The sequence below is a fragment of the Pristiophorus japonicus genome, chromosome 2 (assembly GCF_044704955.1).
Source record: "Pristiophorus japonicus isolate sPriJap1 chromosome 2, sPriJap1.hap1, whole genome shotgun sequence".
Classification (NCBI taxonomy): Eukaryota; Metazoa; Chordata; class Chondrichthyes; family Pristiophoridae; genus Pristiophorus; species Pristiophorus japonicus.
In genome coordinates this window covers 314086110-314108728 of record NC_091978.1, presented here as the reverse complement: position 1 = coordinate 314108728, position 22619 = coordinate 314086110, and the positions used below count along the sequence as shown (strand labels likewise).

The 22619-nt window shown below is 42.7% G+C and overlaps 1 protein-coding gene across 3 annotated transcripts in view; it reads right to left on the bottom strand.

Moving 5' to 3' along the window:
• LOC139247727 (folliculin-interacting protein 2-like) overlaps positions 1-22619 on the bottom strand; it is a 126124-nt gene that overhangs the window by 6060 nt on the left and 97445 nt on the right. For all 3 annotated transcript variants that reach the window (XM_070871781.1, XM_070871783.1, XM_070871782.1), the window contains 6 exons: positions 22165-22311; positions 18389-18558; positions 14705-16160; positions 10962-11118; positions 9860-10057; positions 73-188 (listed from right to left, as the gene is read on the bottom strand). In XM_070871781.1, the coding sequence (XP_070727882.1) occupies positions 73-188; positions 9860-10057; positions 10962-11118; positions 14705-16160; positions 18389-18558; positions 22165-22311 (2244 nt within the window). The remainder of the gene's footprint in view (positions 1-72; positions 189-9859; positions 10058-10961; positions 11119-14704; positions 16161-18388; positions 18559-22164; positions 22312-22619) is intronic.

The following is a 22619-nucleotide window of genomic DNA, read 5'->3' as shown; positions in this document are numbered from 1 at the left end:
CACTTTCATAAAAACAATTAAAAAAAAGGCAACAAGTGTAATATACGGAGTCGTTTAAAAGTTCTGATTTACCCCAGCACAACTCCCAGTTCTTTTACATGCACTCTAGTGTGGCCTTTCAGGTACTCAGATAGCATCTTGCTTTTAAAATACAGTTCTTGAAGTCTATCCTCCAGATGGATTACACACTGCAATAAAAAGGAAATGAGATGATGTCAGAAATTGTTTCAATTATCCCAAAACAAAATGTTATGAAATTCATGCAAACACAGACTCCCCATGGAACAATTTTGAATAAAATCTGTATATTCAAAAATGTAAATAAATTTGAAACAGTCCTTGAAGGGGGAAATACAGGCTTTTTGATGTGACAATGGTCATAGCACAGATACACAATGGATGTTGTTGGCGGTATGGAAATTTGCAACACAGATGATTGGCTTTTAAGGAAGGAGAAAATACTTGGCTCCCCTATATTCAGCAGCAACAACTTAGCGTTACACAAAGTGCTTACATAAAGAAATGGCACAAACGGGCTGGATAGCTACTAAGTCACCACTGATAGTGTTGTGCATTTTTCACTTATGAGGTAAAATTGGGAGGCGCAAAAGTAATATACAAGCTCAAAAACACAAATATATTCGTAACTTGTTCCAACACCCATTAATTTACAATGCAATGTCTAATGTTGAAAACTTGCTGCACCTTTTCATACTTGACATTTAAATAGTTTTGTGTAACCATTTCTCACATTGATTTTGTTACACATTCCAATTCTGACTTGTAATCAGTTACACCTGTTGCACTCCTCCCAAAACAAATTCATATACCTCTCACAGCAATTGTACACTTAGAAAAGTCATTTATCACTGGCTCTGCCCTTTTGTTTCCTGTTAAGTCATTTCTACAATGGGCCTCACCCAGTAGCACAATAAGTTGTTGTGGCAATGCAGTCTGGATAAATTACAACAAATTATTTAATAGTGATGTTGGGCCCAAATTTGGCCCTCCGTTTTTTTTCTGCGCATCTCCGAGTCCCTGCCCAACAATTTACCTCAGAAGCAGCGGCGAAAAAAAACTCCCTGCGCTCATGGCCGATTCTTGGGCCATCTGTGGAGCTGGCGTGGCGTACAAAGAGGAGGGCGGAGCGAGGTCTGTGCTGGCCGCGCAAAGCCGGCAGGGGGGCGGGGCCTGATCCGAGTGAGTGAGTGCCGGCAGCACACGCATGCACGTTGCAGCATTCGCGCATGCTCAGAGTGGGGCATTGACATTGGCAATCGGCCATTTTTAAAGAGAGAACCCCTCTCTGAGTTTTGGATGCCTGCTTGATGTTTTGAAAGCTATAGGAGTGCTGTTTGGAGTACTCTGCAAGAAATCAGCTGCTAAACCTCCTCAAGGAGTACTGCATAGGTGAGAATCATTCATTGCTGCAAGCAAAATAAGGACTGTGTTTTTAAAAATCCCGAGTGTCAATTCAGTAGAGCAATGCAACACTGTGCCCCAAGAATGAAGAATTTCACGCATCAAGAAGTGGAGGTACGAGTGAATGTAATCGAAGATGGCAGGAGCTGGATATGAGCAACAGAGGTCACGCAAGTGTCACCCAAAGAAATTAATAAACGCTGGAACAAACTTGCAAAAAATTACTGCGCAGTGGTGAATACCACGAGAAATGGAAGGCAGTGTAAAAAGAAATGGCAGGACCTTGGTCAAGCAGTTAGTGCAAGTAATATTTTCATTTGTCAATGGAATGGCATCTTTAAATGTGACCATCTGTATATGTCCCACCCAGCAGAAAGACACCTTCTCGAACAAGTTATGTTTTCATCTTTGCAGAAGAAATTGGGCCACAACAAAAAGGAAAGAACTCGAACAGGAGGCGGCTGGCCAAATCTGCACCCACTGACACCCTTGGAACAGAATGTCGCCTTTGATGGGTCCTGCCTGGAAAAAAGCAATCAGTACTGCACAAGCTGGGTCCACACGCGAGGGAGAGGGCAAGTACTGAAAATGACTCGTGGTCCTTCAAATCAACCTGCTGCCTGGCCTGCTGCGTGAGAGCCTACTCATGCCACCCATCCTGCCCCCTCCTCTGCTGCTAACCATTTGCAGAACTTGATGCCAATCCTGTAGATAGAGAAGATTCAGACGCGGGCGAGCCAGACCAACTTTGTAGGGGGGAGGGGGTGGCCATGGAGAGGTAAGAAGGGGAGAATCTTGAACTTGCGTTGCCAAGCACTTCCATGATTTCTGATTCGTCATTCCGTGGTTTCAGCTCATCCCAGTCCCTGCATAGTGGTTTAGGGTCTGGTTCGACATTCTGCGGTTTCAGTTCGTCCCAGATCTCGCATAGTGGTTTAAGGTTTGGTCCGACATTAGATGCTTTCGAAAGTCCAGAGTTTGCAGGGTTCCAGTGCTGTTGAAATGCAGTATGGATCATTCAGTGCCCCAATATCCCAGCCTGCGCCTCCCAGTGCTGCTGGAATGCAGTATGGAACACTCAATGCCCCACCGTCCGAGGTTCTGAGTCTCATTCCTGCTGGAATGCAGCATGGAACACCCAAGGCCCCACTGTCCCAGCCTGCGCCTCACACTGGAGGGATTCCGCTAGACAGACCCAGGGTGAGGCCAAGGAGAAATGTACCACGCTGTCCTGAGCTGGAGGGTGCAACAGATGTGGCTCAGGTGATGGCATTGGGTATGGAGACCAATGAGCTTTCCCGATCACTCACGAATACCGTCAGTGGGGTGGGTGATGAGGTAACGACACTGACGGCAGAAATAGCAATACTGTCACGGGACATGAGGGAGGACATTTCAGAGGCAGCGGGAACGATGGCACAGGCAATCAGGGAGGTAGCTGCTGCAATAAGGGAACACAGCCAAGCCAATCCACTGCCATCCCCACGGCACTAGTCTCTGTAGAGACCCAAGCCGAAACCGCGCCCCCCGCCATGAAGCAATGCACAATCACCGAGATGTGGATGTGAGATGGGTGCAGCCTTTCTTTGCTGTTGTTGGTATTGATTTTACTCTTGTAACGGTTTTCAAATGTAAATTGTTTTGTAAGTGATCTAACTTTACAAGACTAAAGTGACCTTAAAGTTTAAGTAATCTTACAATGCAAGTTTTTTCGAATGGAAATTGTTTTGTAAGTTTTGTAACTTTACAACTTACAAGTGATCGTAGGGTTTTTAAGTGATCTTAGTGTAAATATTCACATTTTGTAAGTTATTTAATTTCACACCTAAAAAGTGATCTTGAAGTTTGTGATTTTAGTGTAAGATTTTTCACATTGAAATTGTTTTGTAACTTTACAAGTTTATAAGTGATCTTAGAGTCATATTAAAGTACAGTTTAAAAAAAAATTATTACACTAAAGTGAAGTACATTCCAAAATTTTCAATAAAATATTTTTTTACATTGAAACTGAATTATGTTCCATTAACACAACACATTTAGGAACAGCTGCAAAAAAATAAACGTCAAAGCGGAACAGTCGTCAGCGAGCCCTCAGGCATCAGTAAAGCGTTCACAGATGAGCTGCTGGCGCAAGGCTCAAGCAATCGTTAAAGGAGCACGATGGTCCACCCTTCTCCGACGTCGTGCTCCAGCCTCAGGCACTTGCATGGTCTCCCGATCCTCGTCATCATCCTCCTCCAGCTCGTCACCTGCATCTTCCACATCATTATCATCAGGCACGCTCACCGCAGGTGGGTCTTCTTCCACTATCAGCTGCTGTTGCCTCATGATGGCATGCAGCTTGCAGCGCACAACAGTGAGGTGACCGACCATCTCAGTGGAATATTGCAAGTTGCCTCCGGAATGGTCCAGGCATCGGAAACGCTGTTTCAAGATGCTAATAGTCCTCTCGATGATGCTGCGTGTCTTAATGTGCGACATATTTTATTGATGGTCTTTCCGTCCGGGTTAGGCACAGGGGCATCATAAGCCAGATGGGCGAGGCCGTACTCTTTGTCTCCCAGTAGCCAGCTCTGCCCTTCTGGCTGCTGCTCAAACAGGTCAGATATAACGCTGTCACGTAGGATGAACGCATCGTGGGTGCTGCCAGCGTATCTTGCATCGACTGACATGATGCGATACTTGTCGTCATACAAGAGCTGCACATTCACAGACTGGAAACCTTTTTTCCACAGGTGCTCGCAAGGCAATGTGGGTACAATCAATGCAGCCCTGTACCTTTGGGAAGCCAGCAATCATGCAGAAGTCCACAGCCCTGTCACGAATTGCTTGTACAGTCATTGGGAACTTGAAGATGTCATTCCTTCGCGCATAAAGTGCAGCCGTGACCTAGCGAATGCAGACCTGTATTGCACCTTGAGAGATGGCGTACACATCTCCAGTTGTCCCTTGAAACGATCCCGAGGCATAGAAGGAAAGTGCAGCTGTAACCTTCACTTCAACAAGACAAGGCAGTCCACCTGCTGCTTCTCAGTTGCAACTTTGGTCTCACCAACTCAGATCTCACGGACAACTTTTCTGCGGAAAGGCAGCCTTCTGATACAATCTGCCTCATTCAGGTCCAGGTAGGAACGCCTGACTCGAAATCTTCGAGGTGTGTAACGCCTCCTGCCCAGCAGCCTATGGGCTCTGATCTTCCTGAAGCGATGAGCTCTAATCAATTCTCTTCTACGTAGCACAGTGACACATAACAGTGCAGCAGCAGAGTGGCATTTGTGAGTTTGGTAAGTGGGTGAGTTTTAAGGGCAAGTGGGGGTGGCAGGTGCGGTTTTGTCTTGTTTTTCCTACCAGTGCTGACACTAGAGCAGCTGATAAGGAGTGCGAGAGTAGGAGACGGAGGCCCAGAGAACAGTCCAACCAGCTGCAGACAAAGATAGAGGGGTTCGAAATCAAGGTATGACGTCACAGCCAAGCTGGTAAGTGGTTGGCTGTTCGACTGGGAAGTATAACTCTCTTTTAGACTGACTTTTAGATTGGTTTAATTGGCAGCGAACTACTAAGTAGCTGTTTGGTGTTTAAGTAAATTTTAGTAAGTAAATTAATTTAAGGGTTAAGTCATGGCAAGAGAGCTCGGACCTGCGTCATGCTCCTCCTGTGCTATGTGGGAACTGTGTGCGGGAAGTGTGTCCAGTTGCAGCTCCTGACAGACCGCACTGGAGCTGCGGATGGACTCACTCTGGAGCTTGCGCGATGCTGAGAATGTTGTGGATAGCACATTTAATGAGTTGGTCACACTGCAGTTAAGGGTTAGGACAGATAGTGAATGGGTGACCAAGAGACAAGGCAAGAGCAGGAAGGTAGTGCAGAAGTCCCCTGCGGTCAACTCCCTCCAAAACAGATACCCCGTTTTGGATACTGTTGGGGGAGATGACTTACTAGGGGAAGGCACCAGCAGCCAGGTTCATGGTACCATGGGTGGCTCTGCTGTACAGAAGGGCGGGAAAAAGAGTGGGAGAGCTATAGTGATCGGGGACTCTATTGTAAGGGGAATAGATAGGAGTTTCTGCGGCCGCAACCGAGACGCCAGGATGGTATGTTGCTTCCCTGGTGCAAGGGTCAAGGATGTCTCGGAGCGGCTGCAGAGCATTCTCGAGAAGGAGGGTGAACAGCCAGTTGTCGTGGTACATGTAGGTACTAACGATATAGGTAAGAAGCAGGAAGAGGTCCTACAAGCTGAATTTAGGGAGCTAGGAGTTAAATTAAAAAGTAGGACCTCAAAAGGTAGTAATCTCTGGATTGCTACCAGTGCCACGTGCTAATCAGAGTAGAGGGAGCAGGATAGTTAGAATAAATACATGTCTTGAGCAGTGGTGCAAGAGGGAGGGATTCAAATTCCTGGGACATTGGAACCAGTTCTGGGGGAAGTGGGACCTGTACAAAAAGGACGGTTTGCACTTGGGCAGGACCGGAACTGATGTCCTGGGGGTAACATTTGCTAATGCAGTTCGGGAGTGTTTAAACTAATATGGCAGGGGGATGGGAACCTATGCAGCGAGACAGGGCAAAGTAATATGGAGTCAGAAACAGATGGTAGAAAGGTAAAAAGCAATAGTGGAAGGCCGAGTAAACAAAGACAAGAAACAAAAAGGGCCACACTACATCATAATTCTAAAAGGACAAAGGGTGTTAAAAAAACAAGCCTGAAGGCTTTGTGTCTTAATGCAAGGAGTATCCGTAATAAGGTGGATGAATTAACTGTGCAAATAGATGTTAACAGATATGATATGATTGAGATTACAGAGAAGTGGCTCCAGGATGATCAGGGCTGGGAACTCAACATTCAGGGGTATTCAACATTCAGGAAGGATAGAATAAAAGGAAAAGGAGGTGGGGTAGCATTGCTGGTTAAAGAGGAGATTAATGCAATAAGTTAGGAAGGACATTAGCTTGGATGATGTGGAATCTATATGGGTAGAGCTGCAGAACACCAAAGGGCAAAAAACGTTAGTGGGAGTTGTGTATAGACTCCAAACAGCAGTAGTGTTGTTGGGGAGGGCATCAAACAGGAAATTAGGGGTGCATGCAATAAAGGTGCAGCAGTTATCATGGGTAACTTTAATATGCATATAGTTTGGGCTAACCAACTGGAAGCAATACGGTGGAGGAGGATTTCCTGGAGTGCATTAGGGATGGTTTTCTAGACCACTATGTCGAGGAACCAACTAGGGCGGAGGCCATCTTAGACTGGGTGTTGTGTAATGAGAGAGGATTAATTCGCAATCTCGTTGTGCAAGGCCTTGGGGAAGAGTGACCATAATATGGTGGAATTCTGCATTAGGATGGAGAATGAAACAGTTAATTCAGATACCATGGTCCAGAACTTAAAGAAGGGTAACTTTGAAGGTATGAGGCGTGAATTGGCTAGGATAGATTGGCGAATGATACTTAAGGGGTTGACAGTGGAGGTGGGCAATGGCAGACATTTAGATGAACGAACTACAACAATTGTACATCCCTGTCTGGTGTAAAAATAAAAAAGGGAAGGTGGCTCAACCGTGGCTATCAAGGGAAATCAGGGATAGTATTAAAGCCAAGGAAGTGGCATACAAATTGGCCAGAAATAGCAGCGAACCCAGGGACTGGGAGAAATTTAGAACTTAGCAGAAGAGGACAAAGGGTTCGATTAGGGCAGGGAAAATAAGAGTACGAGAGGAAGCTTGCAGGGAACATTAAGACGGACTGCAAAAGCTTCTATAGATATGTAAAGAGAAAAAGGTTAGTAAAGACAAATGTAGGTCCCCTGCCGTCAGAATCAGGGGAAGTGATAACAAAGAACAAAGAAATGGCAGATCAATTGAACAAGTACTTTGGTTCGGTATTCACTGAGGAGGACACAAACAACCTTCTGGATATAAAAGGGGTCAGAGGGTCTAGTAAGAAGGAGGAACTGAGGGAAATCCTTATTAGTCGGGAAATTATGTTGGGGAAATTGATGGGATTGAAGGCCGATAAATCCCCAGGGCCTGATGGACTGCATCGCAGAGTACTTAAGGAGGTGGCCTTGGACATAGTGGATGCATTGACAGTCATTTTCCAACATTCCATAGACTCTGGATCAGTTCCTGTGGAGCGGAGGGTAGCCAATGTAACCCCACTTTTTAAAAAAAAAGGGAGAGAGAAAACAAGGAATTATAGACCGGTCAGCCTGGCATCTGTAGTTGGTAAAATGATGGAATCAATTATTAAGGATGTCAGAGCAGCGCATTTGGAAAGAGGTGACATGATAGGTCCAAGTCAGCATGGATTTGTGAAAGGGAAATCATGCTCGACAAATCTTCTGGAATTTTTTGAGGATGTTTCCAGTAGAATGGACAAGGGAGAACCAGTTGATGTGGTGTATTTTGACTTTCAGAAGGTCCCACACAAGAGATTAATGTGCAAAGTTAAAGCACATGGCATTGGGGGTAGTGTGCTGACGTGGATTGAGAACTGGTTGGCAGACAGGAAGCAAAGAGTAGGAGTAAGTGGGTACTTTTCAGAATGGCAGGCAGTGACTAGTGGGGTACCGCAAGGTTCTGTGCTGGGGCCCCAGCTGTTTACATTGTACATTAATGATTTAGACAAAGGGATTAAATGTAGTATCTCCAAATTTGCAGATGACACTAAGTTGGGTGGCAGTGTGAGCTGCGAGGAGGATGCTATGAGGCTGCAGAGTGACTTGGATAGGTTATGTGAGGTTATCCACTTTGGTGGTAAAAACAGAGAGACAGACTATTATCTGAATGGTGACAGATTAAGAAAAGGGGAGGTGCAATGAGACCTGGGTGTCATGGTACATCAGTCATTGAAGGTTGGCATGCAGGTACAGCAGGCAGTTAAGAAAGCAAATGGCATGTTGGCCTTCATAGCGAGGGGATTGGAGTACAGGGGCAGGGAGTTATTACTACAGTTTTACAGGGCCTTGGTGAGGCCACACCTGAAGTATTGTGTCCAGTTTTGGTCTCCTAACTTGAGGAAGGACATTCTTGCTATTGAGGGAGTGCAGCGAAGGTTCACCAGACTGATTCCCGGGATGGCGGGACTGACATATCAAGACAGACTGGATCAACTGGGCTTGTATTCACTGGAGTTCAGAAGAATGAGGGGATCTCATAGAAACGTTTAAAATTCTGACTGGTTTAGGCAAGTTAGATGCAGGAAGAATGTTCCCAATGTTGGGGAAGTCCAGAACCAGGGGTTACAGTCTAAAGATAAGGGGTAAGCCATTTAGGACCGAGATGAGGAGAAACTTCTTCACCCAAGAGAGTGGTGAACCTGTGGAATTCTCTACCACAGAAAGTTGTTGAGGCCAATTCACCAAATATATTCAAAAAGGAGTTGGATGTAGTCCTTACTACTAGGGGGAATCAAGGGGTATGGTGAGAAAGCAGGAATGGGGTACTGAAGTTGCATGTTCAGCCATGAACTCATTGAATGGCGGTGCAGGTTCAAAGGGCCGAATGGCCTACTCCTGCACCTATTTTCTATGATTTCTATGTCTATGTCTATAACCATTGAATAATCCACGGCACTGAGATTGATGCACCCATCCTTAGTGAAATTAAAACTTTCAAATGATAAAGGTGGTGCAAAATGCCAGCACAGCCCAGCTATTCTCACTCCTCAAACAAGGTAAGAAACCCAAAGGTCTTTTGTTCTCTCCCCCTCCAGTCATGTGACTTCTCTATCCCTCCTGGTCAGCACCCTCCACCCACACAGCCTGCAGAGTTCAGCCTTTTCCCTCCCTCGCACCACCACCAGCCGCCCCCCCGCCGCAGCTTGCAGAGTTCAACCTTCTCCCACCCCCCACCAACAAGCCTGCCGCATTCTTTTTCAGTTTCTCTCACCGCCCCACAGCCTGCCGTGTTCTTTCTCCGTTTCTCTCCCTCTCCCCCCCCCCCCCACCCCCGCCCACAGCCTGCCGCGTTCACTCAATTCTTGCCCTGGTCGAAGGGCTTGCCGGTGTCCCGCACCTTGCCCTGGCCAAATGGACTCCAGCATAGCCAGCCTTCAGTTTAAGGTAGGGTTTGATGCAGTACTTTTATTTGTTACTTTAATTATTTACTTCACTTCTTTATTTTTTTATTGAATTGTTATTACTGTTTGTGCTTTGTTTGGTGCTTGGTGGTGCTTGAAATGTTGTTACTTGCGACGCATACCCTGCCCCAAGTTAGTTTAGTACAACTTTTTTCTGGACAAATTGGCATAAATGGTGTAAGTGGCTGGGAACGCCCTCTTTTGAAAAAAAAACTGACCTAACAAAAAAACCTAATTAACTCACTTACAGTGGCGCAAATTAAATGCCCATATTTGCAACTAAAAAGATACACCAGAAAAATCAAGTTACACAAAAAAAAACGGTGCACCTCATGGGGAAATTTGGGCCCGCTGTACTTACATAATCAGGTGGGAGTTGTAGTTTGTAGAGCTGAAGAATGGACTGGAGCAGGCAGGACACAAGGTTAGAGACTAGTACCTCTTTGCCCAGCTTGTTGTCCATCACCTTCCTCTGGCTTGTAGCCACTTGAACTGACCACTTATCTGTGTCTGCAATAATACAGACAGATTCTGCAATGGGTTCATCTAAAACAGGATGCTAAAGCAGAATAGGGAAAAAAGTTCATAACACTTCATTTTTTAAACATTTTGATTTTGATAAAATGATTATTTTGAAGAGCGACTTTAAGTTTCAGGTTTCCAGCCACAGAACGTCAATTATCTGCAATTTTGATTAACTGTTAGACTATTTGTAGAAATAGGAGGCCAGCAGGAAGTGGAGCTGCCAGAAGTTCATCGTCAATATATCAGTTGATCTGTTGGCTTAAAGCTCCTACACACTGCAGGAGAAGTGTATGCCACAGTTTGTAGCTGGGGAATTATTGCTTTACACTGGGCAGCATTTTTGGATGGCTCTCAGTCCTGCGGCACATCAGGTAGCTGGAGTGTGCGGGGAGTTTTGGGGCAACAAATAACTGTCCCGGCACCAGCTGATCTTGCTGCAGTGGGGATGGCTTCAGAGAAATGATGAGGGCAGATGGGGAGAAGCAGCACATTCAAAATACTGCAATTAGGGAATTTTTATCTGCCTTTGGGTCTGTCCATTACGGCACATAATTGAGGTTCCACTATGTAAGACTTGTCCAAAATATATTCTCCCCTTCTCTTGCTAGATCTTGCTTACTTCCAAGAATTGGCCTTTGGCCCTAATTCTATTTCTGATCTGTCATTTTATCTATTGGCACAGAATATAGGTGTAAATTTTAAAATGCCCATGGTTTAGTAACAAATTTAGTTGTACATTTTGATGCAGGAAATCTCCAAAATTATCTCTATAGCAGGCTTTTGTTGCAGAATTCCCAATGTTACTTTCACTTGTCAAATTCTACCTATTCTAATATTTCCCAATAAGAAACATAATATTTCCTTGAAGACCACAATAAGTTGACAGAAGATGGTAAAACAGCATTTGCTAGTGATAATGCATATAACACAACATTTACCTGCACAGCGTGAGCTAAATCTGCCATTAAACATTGCTTCAGTTTCTCATCAGAGCTAGTTCCATGTAAAACAAAGTCTGGGACATACTGAGAACAGTATCCACCAAACAAGGATCTTCCAAAGTTATTGATACTTGGCCTGCTGCTCATTTGAATGCTGCATGACCACAGGGAAAAACAGTTGTATTTTAATATATATATTTTATACATACACATGCAAGTACACAACACCAGACACATACATACACTTATCCTTGTATAGAAACAGTCCTATTCAACATTTAAAATGACTATTTTGCAACACACAAGTTAGAATTCAGATTGACTTGTGTTTTTTCTGTGCTTATTTTCTCCCCCTCCTCTCAAAGGCACACCCTCCAAAGCGGAGTGCCAGCTGTGGCGCAGTGGGTAGCACTCTTGCCGCCGCCGCCGCCCGCTCCCCCCCCTCCTCCCCTCAGAGTCAGAAAGTTGTGGGTTCAAGTCCCACTCTCAGATACTTGAGCAGAGAAATCTAGGCCGATACTCCAGTGAAATGCTGAGGGAGTGCCGTCTTTCAGATGAAATATTCAACAGATTTCTCAGGTGGACCTAAAAGATTCAATGGCAGTATTGGATTGAAGCAGGAATAACTAAACAATAATCAGGCTGATTTTTCCCTTTCCTCGTTACCAATGGACCAATTGACAGACTCGAATTGCTACCGCAGCCGAGATCAACTAAGACAGACACTGGGAATTGTATGTGGGGACTTCTGGTCTGCAGGGCTTAGTACCATACAAGGCAATACCTTTAACCACAAGACCATCAAGGTACATTGATGATTTGTTTCGCTAGAAACAAGTTTATGTTGCAATCAAGGTGAGAGAGGACATAACGAGAGGTAAGCAGGCAGTGGAGACTTTATGGGTAGAATTAAGAAATAGAAAAGGATTTAAGACTGTAGTGGGAACAGCTGTGAAGTGGCACAATACATTAGTGCAGAGATTAGACAAGCATGCAGCAAAGGAAGACTGGTTTTAATGGGAGATTTTAACTTCCACATAGATTAAATAAGCGAACAAGCTTATATCTGAAAGATAGCGAACTTGAGTTTGGTTTTTGCAACCAATATGTACTAAAACCAACAAGGGAGCAGGTCATACTTGATTTAATAATGGGTAATGAGCCAGATTTAGTTAACAGCCGAACAGTGCGAGAACATTTATCTAATAGCGACCATAATATGATTGAGGTCAATGTGGTGTTTGAAAGGGAGAAAGGCGAAACATTCAAGATTCCAGATTTAGGCAAGGCTGATTTCCATGGGATGAGACAGAGACAGTCCACAATAAACTGGGCAAATCTGTTAATGGCTAAAACAACAGAAGATCAATGGGAGGTGTTCAAAGATGATTTTAACGTGAAACAGAACCAATTTATATATCTAAGGGGCAAGAGCTCTACGTTCCAAAAAAAAGCCATGGATGACTAAAGAGATAAGGGATAACAAAACTAAAAGAAAAAAAGTGTACAAGAATGCAAAAAAAAACACAGATCCTGGTGAATAGGAGAGATGTAAAGAACAGCAAAGGATAACAAACCAGATAGTGCTACAAAAATGGAGTATGAAAAGAAACTTGCAAGGGTCATAAAAAGTGATTAGGAAAAAAAAGTTAAGAGCAACGTGAGCCTCCCTAAAAATTGAATGGTGATATTATAAATGAAAATAAGGACATGGCACACGTTGAATAATTGCTTTACATCAGTATTTACAGTAGAGGTAGAGGATAATATGCCGGACACCCCAAGGAAACGAATTTTAAATCAGGGACTGGGACTCACCATAATTAACCAAAGTAAATGAACAGTAAAGAAAATAATGGCATTAAAAAAGTGAAATCCCCAGGACCAAATTGTTTCCATCCCAGGATTTAAAAGGAAGTAGGCGAGAACATTTCAATGCCTTAACTATAATCTTCCAAATTTCTCTTGATTCAGGAACCGTTCCTTTAGATTGGAAAATTACACATGTCACTCCGCTATACAAGAATGGTGATAGAGGGAAAACCAGAGAATTATAGATCAATTAGCCTAATATCGTTTTTTGGGAAATTACTAGAGTCTAGAATTAAGGATAGAATGACTGAACACCTTGAAAATTTTCAGCTGCTCACAGAGAATTGTAAAAGAACTGAATTGAATTTTTTTATTTTGAAGAGGGGACTAAAGTACTGGACAGGGGAATGTCTATGGATGTCATTTAAATGGACTTCCAGAAGGCATTTGATAAAGTCCTTCATAAAATACTGTTAGCTGAAGATTATGGAATGAAGGACAAATTATTGACCTGATTGTCTCCTGCCGCTTAGCCAATTTCCCAGAGAGCAGGGATTATGAGCAGGTACTCGAATTGGCAGGATGTGATTAGTGGCACCCCAGAGGGATCGGTGTTGGGGCCTCAACTATTCATTGTATTTATTAATGACTTAGATAATGGGAGAGAGAGCCACACATCCAAGGTGGCCAAAGACACAAAGATAGGTGGGCAAGGCAAGCAGTGTAAATGGAAGCATAAAATTACAAAAAGAGATATTAATAGATTAAGTGAATGGGCAGAATTGCAAAAATGGATTTCCATTTAGGCAATTGACAGGTCATCCACTTTAGACCTAAAAATGATGTTTTAGAAAGTACTCTCTAAAACAACAAAAAGCTAGAAGCAGTGGTGGTCCAAAGAGACTTCAGGGTCCATGTACATAGATCAATAAAATATCATGGACAGGTACAAAAAAAAATCAAAAAGGCTAATTGAATGCTGGCCTTATGGCTACAGGACAAGAATACAAGGGATTAGAAGTCATGCTACAGCTCTAGTTAGACCACATCTAGAGTTCTGTTTTGGGCATCACACCATAGGAAGGACATACTGGCCTTTGGAGTGCAGCGTAGATTTACTGGAATGATACCAAGGGCTAAATTACAAGGAGAGATTACATAAACTAGGGTTGTATTCCTTGGAATTGAGAGGATTATGGAGTGATTTGATAGAAGTTTTCAACATATTAAAAAGGGAAGTGACAGGGTAGAGAGAGAGAGAGAGAGAGAGAGAGAGAGAGAGAGAGAGAGAGAGAGAGAATATTTCCACTGGTTGGGGAATCTAGGACTAGGCGACATTGCCTAAAACTTTAGAGCCAGGCCTTTCAGGAGTGCAGTTAGGAAACACATCTGCATGCAATGGGTGGTAGAAGTTTGGAACTCTCTTGATGCTGAGTCAATTGTTAAGTTTAAATCGGAGACTGATAGATTTCTGTTAGCCAAAGATATTAAGGGATACGGAACAAAGGTGGGTATATGGAGGTTACGTCACAGATTAGCCTTGGTCTCATTGAATGGCGGAACGAGGGGCTAAATGGCCTATTCCTGTTCCTATGTTCCTAATTTCCGTTCAAATGTTCCCCCTTTCTCTCCTGAAGATGGCCCCTTGGGCATTGGCAGTTCTCTGTAGCTCACTCAAGTGTCCATTCCTGAGCTGTGAGCCTAGACAGTATGGATCAAGTTACCCTATTTGTGGAAGGGGCCACATCACAAGCAAGCCGGATTGTGATTAGTTAGCTCGCCACAGACCAATAATCTTCCTGGTCTGTATGGCTCTACTGTACAAAAAGTACATCCATTCCTAACCATCACAGAACCAAAATATGGCTGAGAGATTTTTTTCCCTCCATTCAAATATTTTGTAACCATGCTTTTATAAATGATCTTGCCTTGGTGTTGGAAGTTCAAACTCCTCCATGCCATCATGTCTCTCATTATAACACTTCAGTCTTTGTGTTGGTGAATCGTGGGTCGCATCCTCATCATCACTATCTCCAAGAGCGCTGTCAGAACTTTCATTCCTGGGAATGTCACCGTCTAGCCTGAAAGTAACTTTCTTCCCAGAAACCTCACTTTCCCCACAGGGGATGTCAGCAGGGGCTCTGCCCCCACAGTCCTGATTGCCAGAACAAATGTTAACTGATTCATGAGGAGTGGTTTCCATACCGTCACAGCACAAAGTCCTCATTGTTTCAGTGTTCTCTGTGCCATTTTCTCCACTTGAGGATCCAGATGATTTGACCGGTTCCTTTGCAATAGTGATACTAGCAATCTGGTTAGTTACCTCATCCACCATGCTTGCTTCAGTACCATTGTCCTCAGTAAAACAGTTATCAAAGGTACTCACACTTCCTTCACAGGAAGGAATTCTTACATAGCAATGGTTCTGCTTTGCCTGCACCCATTCTACCGCAGTCATCTCCTGTTGGTTCTCGACGGGCTGATCTACTCCATCCATTTCGGAGAAGTCAACACCTTTCTGCATTTGATTGTTGTTGTTGTTGTTTACTCCACCTTGGTGCTCCCTGAAGTGCTCTAGTTTTTCTTCCATTTCCTTCCTTCTAGTTTCAATATCTGAATCAGGCGATAGTGAACACCCAATCTGAAACATCACTCTGTCCGGCAGGTGTGGGCTCCTTTGAGGAAGCCTGCCTGGACACTTCTTTCCAGACAGGGCACTGGAAGCTGGAGACTTTTTCAATGAAGGATTGTTTGCCAACTTTGCTGCAGTAGGTGATGTAGAATTAGGAGATCTTTCAGTTAGCCCGACTGCCTCGTTTCCAAGTATTTGTGTCTCTGCGTTACACAATGCAGCCCCTTTCACAGTCATCACTGCCTCCTTAGTTTCCTGAACCAACACTGTGACATCTCTGCGAGTGCTAGCACTGTAAAATTTGGCTTCATTCACAACTGAGGGAGTTTCACTACATTGTCCAGAAGTCCATCTCTCACAAGTATCAGATTCAGTTTTTCTGCTGCCAACTGCCTTAGGTTTGAAATCTACTTGTGTTAGTTTATCTGCAATTGTGATGTTTCTTTTCCCAGCATTTGTCGGAGATCGAATTGGAATCACGAGAGCAGGGTCATCCTTATGAACAGTGACCACTACATAATCAGATTCTTCCACTTCTCCCTTCTCCAGTGCAGTGGTGATCTTGGTTCCTGCTTGGACGTTCTCACCGTCCTGTAGTTGCCCCTTGCACATTAGTTGGTTTTCTTGAAGATCTGAGCACCGTATAAAGTAACTAAGGACATAAAGTAGGCGTTGAACTAGTTCTTTACGCTTCCCAACCACCACAGTCCTGGTGAGCCTCACGGGAGAGCCAATTGCTCCATACAGATCACCTTGAAAGGAATGCACAGAATTAGTATCAGCTTTAAATATTCTGAGATACTTCAAAAATATTACACAGCCTTTTGAAAAATAAACCTGCCTCATGTTCATAAATGCCAGACACTATTCAAAGACTCTCAACAAAACAAATTAACTGTTCATTTATTTCACTGCTGTTTGTCGGACCTTGCTGTGCATAATTTGGCTGCTGTGTTGCTTACATAATAGGTGATTAGACTTCAAAATAATTCACTGGCTGTGAAGCATTTTGGAATGTCCAGAGGACGAGAAATGCACTATATAAATGAAAGTTTATTCTTTCTACATGATCACGGGGAAGTACGAAACAAAGACGGCTTTTTCTCACATCAAGTCAGCTTCTTCCATCAGACGACACAATTTACATTGACACAGATGTTCCAACCTAATGGGGAAGCATACTAGGTGGAAGTGACCTACAATCTTAATTATTATAAAGTGAGATACCTGCACAGTGACCAGCATTTCTGCCTCTGTTCCTGATATTTAACTCACTCCTAATATATGTAAAATAATTCCCGGTTCCACTTTTCCCGTGCATTCAAACAGTTTTACGTTGCTCGACTACTAGTGCCTCTTGTACTTGGTCTACTGCTTCCGCCCTTCTCTCCCTGGTTCCAGCTGGTGTCACCTCCACCCAGGGTTTTTTTAAAATAATGTGAACCACCATAGCTGCTCCTGCTACTTTCAGAGCCTGTATGATTGCACTTTACCCTTTTTCTCCAAGTCGCTGGGATAGTCACCTGGAATTCTGCAAAAAAAAGCAACAGGCTTTACAATCACCTTCTGCATATTCACAGGACATCTAAATCAGCAAAACTTGGAGAAACTCAAACTCAAGTTTACTTACAAATGTGGTGTTTCCATTCTGAATATAGAAAATTGGCATCTCTGCAGTTAAAGTCAATGAAATCCCTTTGCAGTTCACATTTCAACATCCAGGGGGCAGTATTTTATTATAAAATAATCAATTGGAGGAACAGCTGCTGTTTGTATAAAGTATTATACAAGAAGGAACTCTGCACCCTGCACCTCCCCGCCCGCCCCCAAACCCCACAGTTAAACTTAATTAATGTCTATAGAACAAAAAAAAATCAAACGGTCACAATTATTTGACTTTACGAGGTGTTATCTGTTTAGTTAATCATTCCGATTTGCTGAAATGTGCATCAGGAACAAGGATCCTATACAAAATGAATGGCTCAATTTTTTTTCTGAAGTAGTTAGCATGCAACAAAATCAATTATGTTGTTAAATTATATTTTTCAAACTGCCTTTAGCTACTAAACTAATCCCTAAAGTTAGCCATGGAATGTTAGAAAGGTTCCCAAGAAGCTGCACCCTACCCACTGCACCAAACATAGGCCTGCGGTCCTTAGATCTTAGGGAATAATTTCTGCCACATAACCCAGAATCTAGTACTTGGGACTTGAACAAAGACTCAACTAAGCAGCAGAGCCCTAGAAAGTATAGTCACTCTGTACACATTACATGACTCCCAAAATAGACCTATGTCCATCAGTAACACAAACAATGTGCATAAATGGGCTGGGAGATCAAGACTTAAACAGGAAGTCAGAGAATGTTCTGTGAATTGCTGAGTCAAAAAACATCTCCTTGTAAAGGCAACCACATTTTCTGATTGGACAAAAACTTCGCTCCTCCACACAGCCTTCTGTCCAGAAATCAGGTTCAGGTTTAAAAAAAGGTTTCAGGACAGCCACCATCCATCACATTTTCCCGTGGCTCTTACCATTAAATAGGAGGTTCAACATTTTTAATTTTCAAATGCTCTAACTTACTTCCTACCCATTTTCTACTCCCCAGTTTCAAAGGGGACCAGGCTATAGGTTAGCAATGGCACAGGAGAACAGTTAATAATTCTGTGACACCAGAGTACTATATAGATTAGATTCCGTGCCTGACATCAGCCAAGTGTGCGTCATACCATTGCTCAACAGGGGTGCATATTCATGGCGTGAAGTGTGATTTCTTTGAACAGATTTTTGCCGTAGATTATATGGTTGAGGTGTTAATGGGAAGCAGTCTAAAATTAAGGCGATTATCCACAACATATCCCTTCTCTAAATAAAACAGCTGATTATTTTATCATTTCTAATTGCCTTCTATCTGCAAAGATAGTTCTAATAAGACTAAGTGAATACACTAAATGTGGAAAACATCACTGAACGTTACTTACCAAGTTGTGCCCAGAGAGGATTGTACGGATGCGATTTTCCCAACAAGTCCACATTCTGTGATGCATGTTTTTCATAAAAGGCCTTTATAGGTGGATGGTCATTCGGCATAACTGTGGGAACCCAGGCTAGGTGATATGTGAGCACAGCTGTTAGCAAAGCTGAAAGGAATCTGAATCGGGGGGGAAAAAAATGAGGTTTTAAAAACTGCCTGATTGCACCAGCAAATAAGCTGTTCGAACACTGGAATTGGTGAAAATGGAACAAATCACCGAATGACACCTGGAGTGAAGTGATTGCTATGCTAAGAGACTGGGTAAACTGGAGTATAGTCCCGAGAAAGAAGGTAAGGGAAGATCTAAGCCAGACCTTTATTTTAAGGAATTTACAGGGTGGATAAGGAGTGGCTTTTTCCTCTAATAGTGGAATCCAGAACAAAGAGACCATAATACGAGAAAAACTTCTTTACACCAAGATAAGAATGTAGAAAGTATTGTCATGGAAGGTCACGGATACAAAGTTAATTGATGGGATTAAAAGGGAGGTATTTATTTGAGAAATAAAGTGATTAAGGGATATACAGAAAAGGCAGGGATTTGGAATTAAAAAGTTAAAGATAAGAGCTGCCATGGCTAACAAGGATGGTGGGGTCAGTTCGAAAGGCCAAATGGCCTTCTACTGTTCAGATTTGTGTGTGCTCGTAAAAACTCCTTTACAAAAATTCTCAGCTCAGAAGCATTCAGTCAAGAAAGAACAATTAAATATTCTAGTTCACTCCAATAGCATAGCACATGCAGTTGCTACAGAAATTCAAAATGCTTGAGAAACATGGTGGGTTGTTCAGTATCTGAGGCAGAGATGGATTACATATGAACAAGAGAAATAGGAGCAGCAGTAGGCCATTTGGCCCCTTGAGCCTGCTGCGCTAGTTAATATCATGGCTGATCTGATTTGGGCTCAGCTCCACTTCGCTGCCTGCTCGCCATGACCCTTCACTCCATTATTGCTCAAAAATCTGCCTATCTCCATCTTAAATATATTCAATGACCCAGTCTCCACAGCTCTCTAGGGCAGAGAATGCCACAGATTTACAACCCTCAGAAGAAATTCCTCCTCATCTCAGTTGTAAATGGGCTTATTCTGAGACTATGCCCCCGTAGTTCTAGATTCTCCCATGAGGGGAAACATCCTCTTTGCATCTACCTTATCGAGCCCCCTCAGTATCTTATATGTTCAATAAGATCACCTCTCATTCTTCTATACTCCAATGAGTATAGGCCCAGCCTTTCTTCATAAGTCAAGCCCTTCACCTCAGGAATCAACCTTCTCTGAACTGCCTCCAATGCAAGTATATCCTTCCTTAAATAAGGAGACCAAAACTGCATGCAGTACTCCAGACGTGGCCTCACCAATAACCTGTACAGTTATAGCAGGACTTCTCTGCTTTTATCCTCCATCCCCATTGTAACATTTCATTTGCCTTCCTGATTACTTGCTATATCTGCATACTAACTTTTTGTGTTGCATGCACAAGGATCCCCAGGTCCCTGTGTTGCAGCATTTTGTAATTTATCTCCCCATTTAAATAGTAATTTGCTTTATTTTTCCTACCAAAGTGGATAATCTCACACTTTCCCACATTATACTCATCTGTCAAATTTTTGCCCACTCTTAGCCTGTCTGTATCCCTTTGCAGATTTTGTATGTCCTCCTCATAACTTGCTTTCCCACCCATCTTTGTAATATAACCAAGTTTGCTGATACACTCGGTCCCTTCACCCAAGTCATTAATGTAGATTGTAAATAGTTGAGGCCCCAGCACTGATCCCTGTGACACCCCACTAGTTACCGTTTTGCCAACCGGAAAATGACTTATTTATCCCGACACACTGTTTTCTGTTCATTAGCCTATCCTCTATCCTATGTTAATATATTACCCCCAACCCAGTGAGCTTTTATCTTGTGCAGTAACCTTTTATGTGGCACTTTATCGAATGCCTTCTGGAAATCCAAATACACACATCCACTGGTTCCCCCTTATCCATTTCACTCGTTACATCCTCAAAAGAACTCCAGCAAATTTGTCAAACATCATTTCCCTTTCATAAAACCATGCTGACTCTGTTTGACTGTATTCTGATTTTCCAAATGTCTTGCTACTGCTTGCTTAATAATGGACTCCAGCATTTTCCCAATGACAGATATTAGGCTAGCTGGTCTATAGTTTCCTGTTTTGTTTCTGCCTTTTTTTTTTTAAAATAGGGGCGTTACATTTGTGGTTTTCCAATCCGCTGGCTCCTCTCCAAAATCCAGGGAACTTTGGTAGATTACAACCAATGCATCCACTATCTCTGCAGCCACTTCTTTTAAGACCCTAGGTCATCAGGTCCAGGCTACTTGTCCACCTTTAGTCCCATTATTTTACCGAGTACTTTTTCATTTATATCATAGTGATTTGTATTAAGTTCCTTCCTCCCTATAGCCCTTGATTATCCATTATTGGGATGCTTTTAGTGTCTTCTACCATGAAGACAGATAAAAAATATTTGTTCAAGGTCTCTGATTCCCTGTTCCCCATTCTCATCCTCTAAAGGACCAATGTTTACTTTAGCTACTTTCTTCCTTTATATGTAATTGTAGAAGCTCTTACTATCGGCTTTTATATTTCTTGCTCGCTTACTTCCCTCTCTATTATTTGCTGGTCTTTAAAAAATTCCCAATCCTCTGGCCTCCCATTAATCTTGGCTACTTTGTACGCCATTGTTTTCAGTTTGATGCCATCCTATAGTCCTTAGTTAGCCACGGATGGGATTCCTTTCTCGCATAGTCTTTCCTTCTCATTGGAATATATTTTTGTTGAGAGTTATGAAATATCTCCTTAAATGTCTGCCACTGCTTATCAACCGTCTTGCACTTTAATCTATTTTCCCAGTCCACTTTAGCCAACTCTGCCTTCATACCTTTGTAATCGCCTTTATTTAAGATCAGGACACTGGTTTGAGATCCAAATTTCTCACCCTCCAACTGAATTTGAAATTCAACCATGCTAGGATCACTCTTTCCTAGAGGATCCTTAACTGAGATCATTTATTAATCCTGTCTCATTACACAGTACCAGATCCAGGATAGCTTGCTTCCTGGTTGGTTGCACAACGTACTGTTCAATGAAACCATCCCAAATACATTCTATGAACTCTCAAGACTACCTTGGCCAATTTGATTTGTCCAATCAATATGAAGATTAAAATCACCCTTGATTATTGCCGTAGCTTTCTTACAAGCCACCATTATTTCTTGATTCATACTCTGTCCTACAGTGTAGCTACTGTTGGGGGCCGTATAGGCTACACCCACCAGTGACATTTCCCCATTATTATTTATCTCCACTCAAACTGATTCTATATCTTGATCTTCTGAGCCAATATCATGTCTCATTACTGCACTGATTTCATCCTTTATTAACAGAGCTACCTTTTCCTTTCTGTCTTTCCTTCCGAATTGTCAAATACCCTTGAATATTCAGCTCCCAGCCTTGATCACCTTGCAAAATGTTTGACATATGACCAACGTTGTAACCATATAGAAACTGAGGGTAGGAGTCACCAAAAATGAAGAATGCCCATAGGTAAGAGAGTAATGTGCCTGTGTTCATAGAAAATGTATCTGAAAGTATCGACCACAGTACAACTGAACTTATTGAGCACTTTGTGGATTCATTGGCATTATGAGTCAGCAAGTTTGAAGTTTATTTCACCATTCTAGAGTACCATATACATACTGATTCTTTGACATATGCTCTATCAGTAAGGTGAAATCTTTGACAAAGCGATGGCACAACAGACTCTTTTCCGACGTGTTAAACATCATGGTAAGCCATGCAGGCTCTGTGATCCTTGGGATTGTGTAAAGATTGCACATAGTGGTCCTGCAAAGCAAAAACAGATGGTTTAAAAACATTAGCCATCCGCTAAAATAATGTTCTTGTCATGGAATGCAACATATAACCTACGCTATCCCTTAATTAGTTGCAATGTGCTTGCTGTTCATATAATAGTTTAAAAATGGATACATAATTTGGCTTGCAATCCACACTTTTGTGAAGTACTGATCCTTAAAAAATTTCTTCAAACATTTTATTTTTGCAAAGGTATACATTGTACAAACATGTGCATATGCTCTTAAATTATGGCCTTATACCACAACAGTATAAATTAAAGCAGTCAATAAGTCCAG